Source organism: Centruroides vittatus, unplaced genomic scaffold (genome assembly GCF_030686945.1).
Source record: "Centruroides vittatus isolate TY-2023 unplaced genomic scaffold, ASM3068694v2 contig_1381, whole genome shotgun sequence".
Taxonomy (NCBI): Eukaryota; Metazoa; Arthropoda; class Arachnida; order Scorpiones; family Buthidae; genus Centruroides; species Centruroides vittatus.
The window spans coordinates 1,363,790-1,385,481 of record NW_027120867.1 but is presented as its reverse complement, the minus strand read 5'-3'; the positions used below and the strand labels follow the sequence as shown (position 1 = coordinate 1,385,481).

At 31.6% G+C, this 21,692-nt stretch overlaps 1 protein-coding gene across 2 annotated transcripts in view; it reads left to right on the top strand.

Annotated features, from left to right (window-relative positions):
• Vps53 (vacuolar protein sorting 53) overlaps positions 1-21,692 on the top strand; it is a 52,080-nt gene that overhangs the window by 15,978 nt on the left and 14,410 nt on the right. For both annotated transcript variants that reach the window (XM_067289373.1, XM_067289372.1), the window contains exons 8-10: positions 776-848; positions 6,426-6,568; positions 9,289-9,457. In XM_067289373.1, coding sequence (XP_067145474.1) covers positions 776-848; positions 6,426-6,568; positions 9,289-9,457 — 385 coding nt within the window. The remainder of the gene's footprint in view (positions 1-775; positions 849-6,425; positions 6,569-9,288; positions 9,458-21,692) is intronic.

The window sequence follows — 21,692 nt, the reverse complement described above, 5'->3', positions numbered from 1 at the left end:
TCTGAAAAATATAAGATAGTTAAACTGGATAAATATGAAAAAATATTCATAGAATGCATTTTTTAATAAGGGAAATTATTGTAGAAAACTTGTGTTTGAGTGTAAGGGTCTTCCAAAAAGAACATACATTAAAACATTGGAAAACTGTCCGAGTTTCACATTTTTCCATTACAATTTCTCAGTTATGCACCTCAAGTCATTTGGCACATATCCAACTGATACTCAAATTCTTCCTACAGTCACTACAGCATATCTGTTGTCACTCCTTCCACAGCAGTCACAATTCTGCATCTCCTGAAGATTATTTGTGTTACACAATGATGAGTGATTCTAACTTTGCAAACTGCAGACACAAAATGCTGTTTTTTGTTGCAGAGTTGTCATTTTTATTTACAGTGCTTCCTAGAGTAGTGCTGATTAGATGAAAAGATGTTTGAATACAGATGGAAGATGAAATTTGAACATTTACTCTATCAATTGATGTACATCACATAATTCTCAGATAATAATTAACATAATTACAGTAATTTAAAATGGTAGACTTCATTTTGGAAGACCTTATACTGTACATATGCATAGCTCTGCTTGTCAAAGATCAGTGTAATTTTAATTGTGTGAATATTAAAAGTTTTTGGTAAATTTTATTTTTAAGTAAATAATTCAAAATAACTTAGTTTTATTATGTAAATGATCATATCCATGCAACTTATAGTTTAATTTTGTATTTAATTTAAAAAAATATAATTTTTAAATTATCTAAAATATTTTTTTACAGAAATGATTTATTGAAATGGTTTGTAGATTTGCAGTTAATTGAATATACACACATTTTCCAAGAAAATCAAGATGTAAGTTAATTTTCTTACATTTAAAAAGTAATATGTTAATATTTTAAAAATTTTACATAATTATTTAATTAATTGTAAAGTATATAATATATATATATATATATTTCAATTGTGAGAAGTCGGGGGTAGAAGCGCACGACATAACTTGTGTTCTGACGTCAGTCTGGTGAAGATCACTCATGGTGTCAGTGGATGACGTTCTTTTGTTGTGCATTTTCTACGTTTCTCAATTTTCTTCTTGTTACTGCGAGTGAGAGGGATAGCGAGGTCATCAATAAGGTGTCAGCAATACACCAGAGAGATCAACCATTGGTAAAATTCAACAAATTTAATATAAAACTAAACGATTACAAGCTTGGATAGATTCTAGGGATACAGGTCTTCATGTTTTGATTTACTTATAAACTAACAGACTGAGAGTGAGTTTATATAAAGTCAGTTAATCATCCTACCTCTTTACCAGTGTTCAGTAGTTGGGTGGCAAATGTCCAGGGAGACGGGGAGACAATCTGAAGGATAAGTCACAATATAAAGAATACTTGGTGAACGATTGCCCCGAAGATCAGGTGCACGGCCGTTATATCACATCAGGTGTGGGAATTTGATCAGGTGACCTTATGTTTGGTAGTGATGACACTCCAAATGTGTCATCTCTAGGACGGTGGGAATGAGACTAATCTGGGCGGATGGTTTCCTATTTCTTTCGATTGTTGTTATATTTTCACCGTGTAATTGTTTAAAAGTTGATGTTCCCATCTATCAACAATTAGTTGTTAAAATTCTATCCCCAAAACTTTCCAGGCTGAAGAGAGGGGGAAGGCTTGTTGCCTTGAAGACCCCCCTACTAATAGACAGATGTTGACAGTTAGACTAATTCCGTGATAAACAGATGAAATAAAGAAAAGTTTCTTATACTTCAGTTTTTTGCTAACATTCTACCTAATAAACAATTTCCTGAATCTCACATAATAAATACATATATATATATATATATATATATATACTAGCAAGTAAGCCCTGCGTTACCAGACAAAAATAAAAACAAATGTTAAGATTATTTCATACTTCTAACCTTTCTATTATATTATATTATAGTATTTGATTTATATTTACAAAGGTTATATTACATAAGGGTTTATCACACCAAGTGTCCAATCTAACACATTTAAAAAATTTTTTAAATTGTGGACAGTAGAGAAATAAAGAATTTTTAAAACGTGTTTGATTGGTCACTTAGTGTGATAAATCCTTACCTAAGATAACCTTTGTAGTTATATAAATCAAATACTATAATATAGCAAACATTGAAACAAAAACCATATAAAGAGTTTGGTTACTTTGGCCTACCAATATCACATTTATTCCAATATTTGGATTATACAAAATGGCACAAATTCAATGGTCAAGTATAGAGGAATTAAAAATATATCTTAAATTTTTCAGATATCGTATTTTATAATGTTAACTCTATGAAACTGCACCATTCACGGCCAAATATCAAATGGTAATCTGCCAATCAATCAAATTTCAGAAAAAAACGGATCAAATGTTTACATTTGGCACCCTCAGAAACCACTTAAATCAAATTTTGGGCTGGCTGGTAACCTTAGATTATGTAATTTTCCCGTTCAAATGCCATGGTACTGCTGGACTGATAGAAAGAAGGAACTGTTGCAGAAGGGAGTCAAAGTTAATTCAATCAAAAGTAGTCGTCGACCTCCTCCCAGAAGAGAAAATAATCAGCAACCATTAATTAATACTGGTCTACTGTTAATATTCAAAAAGTGATCCGTGTTGAATGAGTTGTGATGGCATAGCACATGATCAAATTTGCTAATCTTAACGTTCGAGACTTTGTATGACTTGTTTAAATATAAAAAAAAAGTTGTAAGAATGCTAGAATAATTGCTTTTATGTAATGATAAATTTTTTAAAATTTTGGCAACAGATTGTGTGAACTATGTGGGAAGTATGTTCTTGTAAATATTACATTTATGGAAAAACTATTGGGTTGCAGTTTGAAAAAATTGTAGTCCAATAATTTCCTATAAATTCCCTATAAATTTTCATTGTTGTCATCTATCTATCTTTCCTTCTTTAATCTCAAGAAAAGAGTTAGATCCACGATACTCAACCTGCGGCCCACTGAGCTTTTGTGAGTGGCCTGGACGTGACTCATAAATAATGAAGTCAAAATATAAATTTTGAAATTTTTGCGGCAAAAAATAGATTCAGTCACTTCACCCACACTGTTAAGTCCCTTTTATCCTTTCTGTAAAAAAATGTGCTCAAATTTTACGTTGTTCACATCAACGTATCTGCATGAAATGTCATACTCAAAAATGAAATATGCAAAGAACATATATATAGAAATCAGCTTACTGATTCACACCTGGATGCCGTTTTACGAGTGGCATGCAGCAGTTACAAGCCTAATTTAAATAAAATTGTGAAAAAATGTTTGTAATATCAACAGTCACACTAAATTTCTAGGGTGAGTGAGAAATTATATAAGTTTTTTATTATAATCATTATGTTGCGGCCCACGTGTAATAGCTATCGTGTGTGTGTGGCCTGAGAAAAAAAAGGTCGAGTAACACTGAGTTAGATGAAAGTTGAGACCAGATGTCGAAAGCTTAGGGCAGGAGGCCAAGATTAACTATATACAATCTTCCGGTTTAGAACAGAAGTAATGTTATTCTGATTCAAAATTTTTTTTTTCAAACAGGGTTAGATATATGACCCATACAACTTTATTGCTAATAGGAAAAGTATGATGTACAAGGCAAGATCACCACTAAAAGAATTGAGAACATTGTGATGAAAGTTGCAGCCCGGCATTATGAAAATGTCACAATAAATAATCACTTGTTAGAATTAGTTTGGTTTATTTGGTTATGGCAATGTAACACATGAGTGATCTGCCAAGGAGGATGCATCCCAGAAAGATGTTTATGTAAAGTTGTCTCCAGTTGAAGTGTTACTATCATGAAGGAAACCCAGAAAACTCCACTCAGCCAGTCTGTTGGCCATGTGTGAACCCACAATTGTCCAATGGTGTTTGGTGGTTTTATCCACTTGGTTACTAGAGTATACTTATTGGGCAGTAATTTGAAAAAACTGTAGAGCTATAAATTTCCAGACGTCCGTTTGTCTCTGACCTTCCTTAATCTCAAGAACAGAGCTAGATAGATGAAAGTCAAGACCAGACATGGAAATAGTAAGAAAAGTACCAGATTACCTATATACGAACTTCCAATTTGTACCACAAGTTATGTTATTTCAATACAAAGATTTTCCTCCAAATGGAGTTAGATACATAACTAACACAACTCTATTGCAAACAGGAAAAGTATGATGTACAGGGGCAACACTACTACATTCCACACAGGCAAGTTCTATGTGCTACCTGTCACAGTAACAGCATAATGGCCATCTATTTTGCACTTTATCATTGTCGCAGTAATTCAGTGAATATAATATATATTTTTTAAAATCATATCTGTAAGAATTATATTTAGTAAATTATTTTGTTCACTGTTTTACCAATAGATGACGCTACTTGTAACTCGGAAAATTGAATGTAAATAAAAATTATTTGATTTATAGAAATGCAATTGATATTTTGCGATAGGATGTACAGTACAACACGATCCAAGTTAGAAGTATTTGAATGTAATTGCCAAGTTTCATAACAATTGGTCAAATGTCCTAGGAGTGTATAGCAAACAAACAAACAAACAAACATCCTCATTTATATATATAGATAGATAAAAAATAAATGAATATGATAAGGAATCTAGATCCCTTATAGCAGGGGCCGGCAACCTTTTCGAGGAGTTGTGCCAAATGATTTTCACAAACTTGTACTGCGTGCCGACATGATTCTATGAATTTTGTTTTGATATTTTATTTTGAAATATCATATTTACTCACATATAAGATGAGGTTTTTATTCATTTCTCACTGCTTCAAAAACCTAGGTCGTCCTGTATGCGCAAGTGAAGGATTCTTTGCATTTTTGAAATAATTTTTGTGAACCATGTATTCACATTTTTTACTGGATGCTCACCCTCTGGTGTTTAAAAACAAAAGTATTTTATCTGGGTCGTTTGAATTGTTCTTGTATATTGTCAGGAGTAAAGATATTCATCTTTACTCCTGACAATATACAGGAACAATAGCAATACGAAAAGCAAAGCTTTTGAATTGAATTCCAGATTGAAATTCCAAAATCACACGGGAGCCCAATATAAGTTTTAATCTATTCCCACGTGAAAACAGATGGTTATTTGGAAATCAGAATTTGGAGAAACTCGTAAGTGTAATCAACGGAGAGTGAATTCGACTGTTAAGAATAGGCAAAAAAGGTTCACGATTGTCCGGCTTTACGTGAAAAAATTATGTTGTTGATTTTACAAGATTTTTCCTTAAAGTTTAAAATGCCAGAAATTTTTGTGGGAGAATGTGTACATTTACATGCATTTGATATAAAACTAGAATTCTATTAATAAATCTAATTTTTTTTATTTTGATCTTTAAAGTCACACCTCGTCCTACGTGCGAGATTATCTTATATGCAAGTAAATACGGTATTTGTTCTACTCATATGTTCTTAGAAATTACAACTCTCAGAATTCTAGTTCATTGAATAGGGCAGGTTTGCGGTTCATGCAATTTATTACAACGGCTTTGTGTGTTTATTTGTACATCAAAGAAAATATTTTATACATTTTAGTTTATTTTTATAATATTTTGTTTTCCAGTAATGATGGAAACCGGTCATTTAGGTGTTAACCAGAAACAGCTCGTTTAATTGCTTCAATTTTCTCATTGGCGTTCTTAAACATAGAATAATGTTTGCTTTGATAATGTCTTTGTACATTTGAAGTACAACACAGGACACTTTTGTAACATAAAGCACAAACAGCACGACCCTTTTGTTGTAGAAATCCATATTCTTCGGTCCAAATGTCTCGAAAAGATCGAACGTTAACTTTTTATCTTTTATGAGCCATTGTGTTACTTATTAATAACAAGCATGCAGGAATAGGCAAACTGTCCAGATCCAGACATGCGGAATATGCCGACCGTCGCACGTCTGGCCTCGGTAGACATCGATAAGAACGCAGAACATAAACATACACGCAATAAGGACACAAAGGCATATAATTGAGATAAGTTTAACTTTGGTTATTACTTAACAGATCTATTAAACAAGAGTGCAATGAGTTATTAAATCATTTAGTATCAGTTAAAATTTTTGATTTAATTAACATTATTTTAATACAAAAATGATGGACATATTTATGATATATATGTCCAAATAAAAATATATCTAGAATTTTTATTTTGGTTATAATGACTTGTTTAGAGTTTAGGTCATTACCATTGTGAAGAGAGTTCAGATGTGATGAAGGTATTCTGTTAAATTTTAAATTTGGATTATGAAGAAGTTTAAGCAATTCAAAAATGCTTGAATTTAAAAATTAACATCTACTTCTATATTATTAATGCTATGAATATACAGTATATACTTATATATAGGAGTTTTTATATTTTAAATTATTATGTTAGGCTGCATGGTTAGATAAAATTGATCGCCGCTACAGTTGGCTTAAGAAACATCTTATAGAATTTGAAGAGAAGTTTGGCTGTATGTTTCCTCCAGATTGGGAGTTAAGTGAAAGAATTGCTGTGGAATTCTGTAATATTACCAGGTAAAACTTATTTTGTAATATGCAGAACTTATAATAATAAAAGAATTAATTTGTGAATGTACAAATTTATCTTTATATGCTGGAAAAGAAATATAAAGATAAAAGTTTTATTGAAATAATTAAAGCATAAAACTATTAGTTACAATATGGCGTCGAGAATTTTTTGTTGGTGAATATTCTATTAAGTTCTGTTTTTTTTTATAAGTATCAATTTTTGAACTTTTTTTTTACTTTTAATCTTCACTGAATAGTTGATGTTTTTAGTTTATGTATTCATTAGAGATCCTTCCAATTATTCTAATAGCGAATCTTTGATGTTTTTCTTAGGTTATTGTAAGATGCATGAAGTTCATTAACATTTGTTACATGGTACTTCCTCAACAACTGTGCCATTATGATATATAATTATAAATCAAATATATCTCAACATCCACAGAAATATTAATTATGATTATTTTATAAGACAAATGTATATTTTTTTTATTGTAGAGAACTTAACAAGTACTTACTTCGTTAAAATAATAGTTGCGAGATGATCTTATTTGTGAATAGACCTTAATTTCTGCTAAATTTTTAGTTTCAATAACTAATTTGAGAATGTAATTTATTATTATTTAATTGTTTGTATGAGAAATAAAAAAGGTTAGTATTTCATTGGTTAATGTTACCCTATTTCTCTCATTTAAGGCAGTCATATTTCTTAGTTTTGTAAAAGTCAGATTAATTATTAATCTTACACAAAGTCAATATTTCCCTTAGTGATGATCAAAATGCAGAACACACAAATATAAATTACAAATTTACAGAAAAGATATTAACACTGGATTATAGCACTAATTAGATGTTTAAAAATTAAAACAAAAAAATTATTAGAGTAGTTTTCTATTTTACTTTTAATGTATAAGTTTTCTTTTGAATACTTTATGGAAATATAATAATTATGTTTATATATGTAATTATGTTTTTTATTTCATACATAAACTGTACAGTGGGTGATCGGTTAACAAACATAATCCATTGCAAGACCGTGTTTGTTCATTGTTCATTGGATAATTAATTATCGATTTATTATAGATTTTTGTGAGAATTTGATTAATTCATTTTGGAGACCTCAAAAAATAAATAAATAAACTTATTACTTTCTTACTATGTTTATTTACATATAATAACAAACTAAAAGCAATCTCTCCATTTTTTCATGGATGGCACATTTGTTTTGCAGATGTGATTTTCATTACTCCTTTAACTGCTTGAGTGTTTTTGGTTATATCTTTCTTAGCTGAGGTTGTATCTACTGTAGACCTGTTGAAGTCATCTGCCTACAATATCAAATATCTTCTGCTCACTCTCTACTTTGGCTATTATCACTTGCTTAGTTTCTATAGTGAACACAGTTCTTGACAGTCCAGTCTTTTTAGGCCCCGTAATATTATCATTTGTTTTAAATAAAAAAGTTCAGAAAAGCACTTACAGAAATTAACTAGTGCAAAAAAGGTTATGTATACAACTGTGTAAGCCATAAACCATGTATAGATTTCATTAAAATATAGTTTACAAATCTTAAACACGTTGTTACTTCTTGTGTTTTTTCCGTCAGGTGTTCGTTATCTGAACACGTGTTTGTTGTCCAAACATAAAAATCTTTTACGAAAGTGTTCATTGTTTGATTTGTTTGCAGTTCGAACTGTTCGTTAACTGATCACCCACCGTATACTCAATCAACTCAATTCTAGTACCATAGCCTATGCTGATGATTTTAAAATCATAAATAGTAATCAGTCAAAATGATCTTGCCACTCTCTCCATCAATCTAAAACACCTGAATCTTTTCGTCGGTCTTAACAAAATGGTCTCAATGTGTTTTGCTTTTATTAAAAACCCACCCAAATTTATCTTTAAAATCTACAACCATAACCTTGTCAACTGCATAAAGATTTAGGCATCTATTTTTCACAAATTTTCATTCTGTCATTGATTTCTGCCTACCTATTTGGGCCTTTGCTTCAAATAAACAGAAAAGCAAAAGCATTAGCAAATTATCTAAAACCTACCTACCTATTAATTTGCTAACTTATCATCACATACTGAATCCTTTGATATTGCACATCTTTGTAATACTTCCACATTTTGAATTGAAAGTTGCTTATTTTGGTAGGATCCTTACTTTCAAATACTTTAATGGTTTTATTCCACATTTTTTTAACTTTTATATACCAAATTTTAACTTGTAATTCCTCTTGTTTTTACCATCTTTTTTTCAGAGATTCGGCAATTCAATCAAAAATGTCAAGGACCTTTTGCATCACGATTTTTATGTATTTAAGAGTACATATATGTGTTTTAAAGGCTTTTGCATTTGGTTTTATGTTTTATTGCTTTTATTTAGTGTTTTTCTATTGTTACTTGGGAAGCCTCATCTTTCTTAAACTGCATTTCTTGTAATACTTCTTAATAAAGAATGTACAAATGTTTCTATACATTTAATATCAAGGAATATTTTGTACAATGTGTTGATTTTATCTGTTTTTCAAATGTAAATTTGTATTCATTATATAGGAATATCAAAAACATGTATTTTGATATTTCATGAAGGATTGTAATAATTTGTTTGATGAAAGCAGTCTATAAAATTAATAAAAAATATACTTTATATATTGTTTATTTTATTACTAGTAATATATATATATCTTTTATTTTTAAATCTAACTTTTATTCATTAGAAAAGACTTGTCGAAAATAATGGCATCAAGAACTCAAGAGATTGATGTACGTCTCCTGTTGTTTGCTATTCAAAGAACAACCAATTTTGAAGTATTATTAGGAAAGAGATTTAATGGAGTCACATTGGAGGGAATGGAGAAAACATCTTTAACAAATAGAAAAAAAGAGGTAAGCATTTTTTTTTTTCATATATTAAATTTAAGATTGAGATATTCAAGCACATAATGCACAACATCAAATATGCATGTTACATCTGAGTTACATATCTATATTACTTTATAAGTTAACAATATTTCTTCTAAGTTAGAAATTACAGAATTTATAATAATACATTTTTCTGGTGCCTGTTGTATTTTTGTTACATTTGTATTAATTTTATATATGAACATGAAAAAGAAACAAAAAGAGAACATATTTTGTACTTGTAGATTTAATTCTGTTTAAAAATATCAGATAATTTATTTTTGGTATTTCCATTAAATATAATTAATTTTTTATTGGAATACTTAAACAAAAAATATATATATAATTTGTAGAAGGTCCAATATCTTTTCAATTTTAACATTTCAGTTTTTGCTCAATTACACATTACATATTTTTTTATACCATATTTTAATCTTATATATACAGGGTGTTTCAAAACTCGTGGGCAAAAATTTAAGGGGTAATAGAAAACATCTAAACAAGCAATTTTCATCATACAATGCATGGGCAGAGAGCAAGCGGTGAACCGCTAGGAGGTATCCATTACTGTCGCACGAAAGAACGAAACACCAAACGGATATGCATGTCTGCCTTTTCTCGATTACCATACGTCGCCACACCTTCTGAAATCCACGGAAGAAATGACGACGTGTAAGAAAACTCGCACTTTATGCTTTCCATTACGGCACCGTCTAGCGCAGTGGTTCTCAAAGTGGGTGCCACGGCACCTTAGGGTGCTGCAAGTACGCCACAAGGGTGCCGCGAAATTTTTAAATAATTAAATTAACATTACTTAAAATAATGGAATTAAAGTATTAAAATAAATAAATAATTAAAACAATTATAAAAAATAAATATTGGTTTTTTCTACTAATCTTGTTACGTCGCCACTTGTCTCAGTCACTCGGTAATTGGCTATACATAAATATTAGAAAAAAAAACGAACTAGTTACTAGTTGTCTGTTCTTCTGTTCCTGCAGCGAGTAGAAGTACAATATAAATGCGTTGAATGCAGTAAGTAGTTGTTTTTATTATTGTTATATGTTCAGACAATAACGAAAAAGCATCATATAAAAATATTTTTCTTCTTTATAACAAGAAAAAATAAATTATTAACTTGTAATTAAATTTTATAATAATAATAATAATAATAATAATAATAACTCTCCCGTGGTCACCACCTGGTCGTGGTGGGAGAGCCCAGTAATTTTACTGATCCATAGGGCAATGCAGGCTGGAGCATAAGCTCCTGGTAGGGACACCCATGCCAGTAAGGTCTATGGGGAGAAATGAAGCTAAGAGTGACCACACCCACATTCTGTGGAGATATTCATCATGGTAATAACTAGATCAAAGTGTGATACCGGCTCGGACGTCGCCCGGGTTAACAAGGTTTGCGTTCGTGGGTTAGGCAGAGGCTCACGTTCGAAAAATAGGTCACAGTCTCCCTTGGTTACCGGTGGCGAAAGCAGCACCGGCCCAAGCATGGCTACTGCAATGCCCTCAACAGATGTGAGGAACCAACCCAGCCTTGGTGTTTCTGTGGCAATGCATCCACAGACCACAAAGGCTGGAAAACCACGCCAACGGATGAAATGGACAGTAGAAATGAACGAGTTTATCATCCGTACTTATTACACCATCACAAAACTTGAAACAAACATGACAGCATACAGACAACAACTACACCATAGATTCACACAACAGTATCCTCATCTCACTGTCACCGAACAAAGGGTTGTTGATCAAAAAAGAACAATTATACACAACAACCTTATTCCACAAACAACACTTGAACTTATCAAACAACAGGTTGCTGATCAAATACATCAACAGACAGAAACATCTAACATTAATGACGATCATGTAACCAGTCAGGATAATCCAGCAACAAGCATTGATAATAACACACATACAACAATTACCACTAATGATACTACAGACACTTCCTCATCCATCACTGATAACATAGACTTGGATTTAGTTAATACGCTCTCACTTATATTTCAGGAAACACTCACTAAATATACAGGTACAGATCCCACACAACGACCACGAATACCAAAAATCAACACGTCAAAGAAAGTAGGAAAAACACTAAATTATGTAAACACTCACTTACTACCACACTACATTCATTCAATTTCTACACTCGCAGACATTCATACATTAGTTTATGCTGGGGCAGTCACAGTAGTGACACACCATGGACTGAAAGTACAATCACAGACAAACACACAGAAAACACAATTCTATCACAAGCCTGCCTGGCAGAGAAGAATAGAAACACAAATAAATGACATTAGACAGCAATTAGGCAGGCTAACACAATACACTAAAAACAACATAACACCCAAATTAAGGAAACAGCTCAAAAACATTTTCAAGAAAATAAAAACACACACAAAACATGAACATCACAACACACGTATTACAGAATACATTGATACACTAAAACAAAAACTTGCTGCCAAAGCACGTAGACTCAAACGATACAAAACATGTACACTACGAAAACAACAAAATAAATTATTTACAAACAATGAAAAACTCTTTTACAGACAAATTAATAACAAAGCAAACACTGATACACAGCACAGTGGCACACCAACAGAAGAAGAACTCACAACATATTGGTCTTCTCTTTGGTCCAGTGCTGTCACGCACAATGCTGATGCAGGCTGGATCGAGGAGGAGAACAGAAACTTGCACAACATACCAACTATGCCCTGTGTTGAAATAAACATACATGATTTCCAATACACTGTTAACAGAACACACAACTGGAAGACACCTGGTGTAGACAACATTCACAATTTCTGGTACAAAAAGTTTACATCACTGCACCAGGAACTAGCTAAACATCTAACACACATCATCATCAATCCACAAGACATGCCAAATTTTCTTACCCAGGGCATCACCTACATGAAACCTAAAAACAACAACACCACAGACCCCACACAATACAGACCAATTACATGTCTTCCAACACTCTACAAATTATTGACTTCCTGTATCGCAAACAAAATATACAAACACGTTGAAGAACACAACATTCTAACAGAACAGCAAAAAGGTTGTCGTAGAAACCACAGGGGATGCAAAGAACAGTTACTCATAGATTCAGTCATTCTACGGCAAGCACACAAACAACACAGAAACATACACGTGGCATATATAGACTACAGAAAAGCATTCGACAGTGTTCCACACAGTTGGCTGCTACATATTCTACACATGTACAAAATACATCCATCACTCATTGCATTCTTTCAAAACACTATGCAGCACTGGAGAACAACACTACATCTCAGGGCCCATAACACTTCCATACAAACAAACCAAATTTTTATTAGGCGAGGAATATTTCAAGGAGATTCCTTGAGTCCTCTCTGGTTCTGCTTAGCCCTGAACCCATTATCCAACATGTTAAACAACACGCAATATGGTTACAATATCAGACACGAAAAAACAACACAGTTTACACTGTCACATCTCATGTACATGGATGACATAAAACTTTATGCATCCACACAAAAACAACTTCATCAACTCCTACAAATCACACATTCATACACCAAGGACATACAAATGGAATTTGGCCTAGATAAATGCAAAACAGTTCACATAGAAAAAGGAATCCTGAAGAAAGAAGATTTTGCACTTGGAAATGGAGACATTATTGAATCCATGGAAGAGGGCGAGTTCTACAAGTATTTAGGATTCCAACAGGCCAAACTAACAGAACATACACAAATAAAGCAAAGATTAATTAAAGAATACCAAAGTAGGTTAAATGCTATTCTCAGAACAGAGTTAAATGCAAAACACACAGTTAAAGCAATAAACACATATGTCATCCCAGTACTCACATATTCTTTTGGAGTTATACATTGGACTCACACAGATCTTGAGCAACTCCAAAGGAAAACAAGAACAACACTTACTAAGCATAAACAACATCATCCTAAATCCGCCACAGAAAGATTAACCCTTCCACGTAAAGATGGCGGACGTGGCCTGATTGACATAGTTAACCTTCACTACAAACAAATACAGTCACTGCGAGAGTTTTTCTACAAAAAACAAGAAACATCACAATTACATAAAGCAGTAACTCTAGCAGACTCTAATAACACACCATTAAACTTACACTCACATCATATGGACACAACACAACATATAAAAAGCATAGACACCATTAAGCAATCGTGGGCTCGAAAGGCACTCCATGGCAGGCATCCTTATGATCTGGCCCAGGATTTTGTTGACAAAACTGCGTCAAACAGCTGGTTAGCTCGGGGATGCCTCTTTGGGGAGACGGAAGGATTCATGATTGCCATACAGGATCAGGTCATAAATACTAAAAACTACAGAAAACACATACTCAAAGATGCAACACTCACAAATGACACATGCAGAAAATGTCACGTCATGCCAGAAACTATACAACACATCACCTCTGGTTGCAAGCTCTTGGCACAGACAGATTATTTACACAGACATAATCAAGTAGCAAATATAATACACCAAGAGCTTGCAAAGAAACACAAATTAGCAGACATCCACGAACCATACTACAAATACATTCCACAGACAGTATTGGAAAACAACACGCACAAAATGTACTACGACAGAGCCATAATCACAGATAAAACAATTTACCACAACAGACCAGACATCACACTCATTGACAAACACAATAAAATCACATACATTATAGACATATCCATTCCAAACACTCACAATATACAAAACGCATGCACTGAAAAAATTAGCAAGTACACAGAACTCGCCCAGGAAATAAGGCATCTGTGGAGGATGGATAGGGTGCTTATTGTACCTGTTGTTCTCTCCTCTACAGGTGTCATACCACACACACTACACAAAAGCCTGGGCACATTAGAATTGAATAGAAACACATACATCACACTACAGAAGGCCACTATATTGAATACATGTCATATTGTGAGAAAATTCCTGAATACAGACACACACACTGATACACTTCTTTAATTTCTGTTTTGGTTACTATGCCTTGACTTTGGTCCGGCATAGTACACAGCCACCGGTGTTAACCGAGTATATCTCACTTAACCCAACATAATAATAATATTTATTTTCGTAATATGGGATGATCCCGTTACAAGGGGGAACATAATTTAAACAATTGAAAATTTTACATTAATAATAGTATTTATCTTGAATTAAAAAAAAAATAATTTTGATTATATCTCGTTACCAGATTTGTTGCTGGCCTTCTCGGACAGTTTAACGTATTTAATGAAAAATTTGTACAATCTTGTTATTACAGTCGGGCTCATTTGAAACAACTTTTTATAGAATTCGTTAATTGATTTACTCTTGGATAGAGTGGAAATACCATATTTTTCCCTGATCTCTGAACAGCCTCTGCATGAACATATTATATGGAAGATCGAAATTTGCTCTTGACATAATTTGCATGTTTCATTTCTGATCTTTATATAATTCTGATCCACTAATATATAAAAACTGTTTAGTCGGAGCTGCATATAAAATTTTTTTATCATAAACGGTAGGTGAAAATTAATATATTCGTTTGAAGGAGGAAAATTTAAGTTCTCCATATACCAGGGATGAAATTTTGAACTCTGTAATTTAACTATTTCTTGATGGATAGAGTTGTTAAACAAATTTTCTATTAATGTACGAGTTACCAAATTGCCAGTCTTCTTCTGTGTTTCCAAATAAAATAGGAGAAATTCCGTATTTAGCCAGCATTTGACTAAATTTAGTGAACCAATTGTTGACATAATTTTTCTTTGTTTCTGTTAGACTTTTCAGATTATTTAATATGGTCTTAATCCAAGGGTTTTCACTAGTAATCAGTCTTTTATAAAATTTTTGTATTCTTAATACCAAATAGGGCTCCAATTGTAGTCGGTTTGTGTCGTGACGTATGGCATATCCAGGGACTGCTCTGTCTAACCCATATATTTTCCTTATATATTGTAATTGTATTATTTCAAAACGAGTTATCCAATCAATTCCCCATATTGGAAAAGCATAACATATTGAGTTCATCACTATTGCCGAAAAAAGTTGCATTTGTTTTTGAATTGAATTAGTTTTTATTTTGACCAATAGATATATAAGGTTATTGATTAGTTTATTAGCTTTATTTCTCATATTTTTAAAGTGGGCTTCGAAGGATAGTGTTGAAGTTATGTTAAGCCCCAAGTAAGAGGTCTCCTCTGTTAGCTTCAATTTCTCATTTAAAAGGTAAAAATTATGGTCTTGTTTCGCCAGTCTTCCTCCTCTTCTGAAAATCTGAATATAGGTTTTGCTTGGGTTAATTTTCAGTCCAAGTTGTGTAAAGTACTTCTGCATTAAATTAATTTTTCTCTGTAGACCAATTTTTGTATTTGAAAGTAAAACAATATCATCTGCATATTGTATTGAGTGAATTATACAATTTCCAATTCTTATTCCATCCTCCGCTTTATCAAATTGATTATTTATATCAAATATGAAAAAGTTAAACAAAAATGGCGATAATGGGTCACCTTGTAAAAGACCTCCAAAAATATCAAAGGGGAGAAGACAGTTTTGCCAGATTTAATAGTAACATGATAGTGACCAAATAAAAATTTTATAGCATTTATGAAAAAGATATCTGCTCCATTTTTTTCTAGTTTTTCACACATTAATTCTATTGAAATTGAGTCAAAAGCTTTCTCCAGAGTTAAAAAAGCTGCATAAACTTTATGCCTTTTTCTAGATAACTGTATTTGAATAATTGAAATCAATATAAAAATGGCTATTTCTGTACCACCGTTTTTAGAGAAGGCAAATTGGGTATCGGACGTCAACTGTGTTTCTTCTAGCCATTGATTAAATCTTTTTGCGAGGATAGCTGTAAAAACCTTCCTTAAAGATGATAGTATTGCAATGGGTCTGTAGTTGCTTGGGTCTGAGCCGTCTCCTTTTTTATATATCATTCTGAAGTATGCCGAACGCCACGAATCTGGATATATATTATTTTCGTACATGTGATTAAAGCTAAGCGCTATTAAGTCGATTGCTTCAGGTGGTAGTCTTTTTAATAAACAAGTGGGAATTGAATCAGGACCTGTGGCCGTGGTTTCTTTTAATTTGTTAATAGTTTTTGTTATTTCTGAGGCCTGAATTGGCATGTTTATTATCCTCTCCTCTCTGATCAAACCTGTCTGTTCTAGATCTTGGTGAATATTTAAGTTAGTTAACTGTCTTTTTCCAAAAAAATTGATCCATTTATCAAATCCAATAGGGTCTTGTTTTTCGTTATCTTTCCTCAATCGGTATTTTTTCACAGTCAGCCAGAAAAATTTGTTGCTTTTATCAGCCAATAGCTTTTGATTGATTAAATTAAAGTATTTCGTTCTCTTAGCTTTAATAAGATTTGTATAACTCTTCTTTGAATTTATATATTCAATTAATTGATCTCTTGTTCTAAACCTACGAAAAGATGCTAATTTAGTTTCCATTTGTCTCTTTGCTCTGTAGCATTCCATATCGAACCAGTCTTGCTTAAATTTGGATTTTATTTTATCTAAATGTCTATTCTTATGATAATTTGGTTCTATCTTATAATCATTAAAAATTTTTATTAAAATATCATATAGTTCCTTAGTCTCAATTTTTTCAATTGCCTTAATTATTCCTCCTATTTCAGTTTCAAACTTTCTTAATTTGAATATGTTTCTCGCAACCAGCACTTTCTCTTTAATTCTTGCCTTCTCATATTTTGATTTGTTTGATTCATCTCTAATAATTAAGTGGACAGGAAAATGGTCAGATAAGTCGTGGTCTAATACTTTAAATTCTTTACAATAGTCTAGTATGGCTTCAGAGCATATTATGTAATCAATTACCAATACTCCTCTTGATGCCATAAAGGTATGCCTACCGGGATAGTCTTTTTTTGTACGTCCATTAAGAATGTATAAATCATAATTTTTAACGAAATTTAATAATAGATTCCCTTTAGTATTACTACCGGTGTCATGACTACTACTTAAGTTATAAATTGTTTGATTATTACCTTTATAATAGGAATCATTGTAGTTATCAATTCTTGCATTAAAATCACCCATAATTATCCAAAAAGAGGTAAAATGTAGCCAATCCATTGTAACCTTTTCCATTTCTTGGTAAAGATTTTGTATCGTTTGATAAGGTGGAAAATAGCTTACTATTATTGCCAAAATATTATCTGAGTGATTATTAAATTTAAGAGAATCCAATTTAATTAATGAGAATATAAAGTAAGTTGTTGAATAGCTATAAATCATTTCACCCACAGATTTTTTCATTATTAACATTATTCCTCCTTTTGGTCGACCTACACCTAAATTTTTTTGAGCTGGAACTTGTATATATTCAAAGGCATGGAGAAGATGTTCCTCATTTGTATTTAGTTTGTTGACCCACGTTTCCTCCAATCCTATAATATCATACTTCTTTAGGATTTTATCAAAATAGCAAGCGGAAAACTTATTTCTAAGTCCTTAAACGTTCCAAGACAAAATTCTAATATCTGAATCTTTAAATTTCTCTATATTAACTTTGTCAGGCTCCCTATTTAGCTTACTCAAAATCTGAGTTTTATTTTTATTAAAAGAGCTTAAATGTTGATTGTTAAATCTAAAAAAGTTTTAGTATCAACTAAACAATTATTTATAAAACTATAAGTTATTTGCTTATTCTTATATATTATATAGTCATTTCTAAGTAATATCTATTCACCTTTTTTCTTGACTTCTTTATAGTATGGGAGGATTTTTGCTCTACGGTTTCTAGATTCTTGTGTAAGGTCGGATGACATACGTATATTTTTAAATGGCTCTTCTAAGGATACTTCTTTATTTTTATAAAAATTTGAAAGGATTTGATTTTTTCTCTGAATCTTGCTCAGAGAAACTTTTAAAATTGATGGATCTTCTTTTTTTATTATGTGTATGTCCAGAATTTTCTCTTTTTTTTGAATTCTGTTGTCTTAATATTCTGTCGGAAAAATTGTGTAAGACTTTCTTTCGTGTTTGTTTTTTCTGTAATCGGTAATCCAAATAACATTAGATTACATTAGCTAGTTATATTTAAAATGGTATTTACCAAGTATTGCTGGGCTTCTATTTTTCTATCTAAGTCTGGCACTTTTGTTTCCATTAGATTTAAGTTATGTTTTAATGTTCCAAGCTTGGCTTTAAATTCTCTTATATCCTGGTGAATTAAATTTATTTCAGATTTAAGGTCCAATATTTGTTCAGTAATAGAGTTGTGAGAGTCTTGTATCAATTTTGAAAGTTGCCGTAGAGTAGTGCATGACGAACTGTCTTCTATCTCCATCAATTCGGAAAGATTTCCTAACCTTGTTTCTTCGTCCTTCTCCCTCTCTATTTCGGCTATTTTCCTCATCTTTTCCATCTCCTTAAGTGTAGTCGGTTGACAATGGAGCATTGTGTCTACACGTGCATCTTTGGACACCTTAACGGCACTTGTACTTCGAGTCAATGGAGGTCGTCCTCTCTTTGTCGGTGAATGAGATAGCGGACCTGGATTTTGTTCTACTCCTGCCATTATTAACTTTAACCTAATTACTATCCATAAACAGTTCAACAATAACCACCAAGTTATCAATAGATTTATCTTTTTAACACACCAAAGATACTCCAACGCAATTTGCGCCGTCTTGGTCGAAGGTCTGAAGCGCCCCCTTCTTAAATTTTATAATAAAATATTGAAGTTAATTATGTTGTTCAACATCATGAATAATTTTTTCATTAAAAAAAGAAAACGTGAAGATTCTAATGATCAAGAAGTGGTTACTGGTAGCAAAGCTAAGGAATGAATTAGCACTAGTAAATCATAAAAAATTGAGAGCTCATTTTATCACCAGATACCTTTATAATAATAATTTTTGTTTTGAATGTTTTTGTGTTGTTTGGAAATAAACTTACTTACTTTAAAAAACTTTTATTTTTTTCAAAGACTTTTTATCCTTCATATCTTTACTAACTGTAAAAAAGCTAATAATAATAATAATAATAATAATAATGAATACAGACACACACATGAATACAGATACACAGACTGATACACTTGAATACAGACACACACACACACTGATACACTTCTTTAATTTCTGTTTTGGTTACTATGCCTTGACTTTGGTCCGGCATAGTACACAGCCACCGGTGTTAACCGAGTATATCTCACTTAACCCAACATAATAATAATAATAACAATAACAACAACAACAACAGCTGGTTAGCTCGGGGATGCCTCTTTGGGGGGACGGAAGGATTCATGATCGCCATACAGGATCAGGTCATAAATACTAAAAACTACAGAAAACACATACTCAAAGATGCAACACTCACAAATGACACATGCAGAAAATGTCACATCATGCCAGAAACTATACAACACATCACCTCTAGTTGCAAGCTCTTGGCACAGACAGACTATTTACACAGACATAATCAAGTAGCAAATATAATACACCAAAAGCTTGCGAAGAAACACAAATTAGTAGACATCCACAACCCATATTACAAATACATTCCACAGACAGTATTGGAAAACAACATGCACAAAATGTACTACAACAGAGCCATAATCACAGATAAAACAATTTACCACAACAGACCAGACATCACACTCATTGACAAACACAATAAAATCACAAACATTATAGACATATCCATTCCAAACACTCACAATATACAAAATGTATGCACTGAAAAAATTAGCAAGTACACAGAACTCGTCCAGGAAATAAGGCATTTATGGAGGATGGATAGGGTGCTTATTATACCTGTTGTTCTCTCCTCTACAGGTGTCATACCACACACACTACACAAAAGCCTGGGCACATTAGAATTGAATAGAAACACATACATCACACTACAGAAGGCTAGTATATTGAATACATGTCATATTGTGAGAAAATTCCTGAATACAGACACACACACTGATACACTTCTTTAATTTCTGTTTTGGTTACTATGCCTTGACTTTGGCCCGGCATAGTACATAGCCACCGGTGTTAACCGAGTATATCTCACTTAATCCAACATAATAATAATATTAAGGGTGCCGTGAATTTTGTTTAATAATTTCAGTGTGCCACCAGACAAAAAAGTTTGAGAAACACTGGTCTAGCGGTTCATCGCTTGCTCTCCGTTCATGCATTGTATGGTGAAAATTGCTTGTTTAGATGTTTCCTATCACTCCTTAAATTTTTGCCCACAAGTTTTGAAACACCCTGTACATGTTAATCAAAATTTGTGTAAAGAATAGAATTTCAATTTTGTATGAATTTACAAATAAAAAAATATTTTCAAAAAAATGACAAGAATACAAAATATTAGCACTGTTTGTATATATTAATAATACAAATAATAATTAAAGATGTTTTAAAAGTTGATATATTAATAATAACTTAATATTTATTTAATAATAAGATATAATATACATGTATATAATAATCATATACTAATTATTTAATTATATCAAATTGCAATAATAATTTTGTTACAATTTAATAATTGTAATACTTTTAAAATGATTATAGTAATGTATACAAATGTCATTATTAATATTTAATATGTATATATTTTGTGTCCATAATTTTGACTAAATAACTTACTTTTTAATATATAAAATGACACCATTTTAACCATCATTAATTATGTTGTTATATTAATATATTTGTTTTTTTAATTTGAGTTTTAAATCTTTGTTATATAATGTAATAAAAGAGAGATTTTTCTGTTAAATAACATGATCCATGTCTTATTTTGTCACTGAACTAACCAACAAACAGTAATGGTTAATGTTAATTCAGTTACATTTCATTATAAATAATTTTATTATAAGTAGGAAATATACATAGCTACTATTAAATGATTTCTCCTGACATTTGTTTATTGTTAAGTTGTGTATAATTTATTGTTATTGTTTTTGTAAATTCATTCTCTGTGCTTAAACTGGTAGAGTGTTAGCTTCTTGTTACCCAAAAATATAATGTGAAGTATCAAAATTTGGTTGTAGATTGATGTTGTAAATCGAGTTGCTGTATTCATATTTGTTTATTCAATTTTATCAGTTATTTTGCAACTTTTGCATGTTCATTATTATAGAAATTTAAAATTTTTAAATATGATGTGAA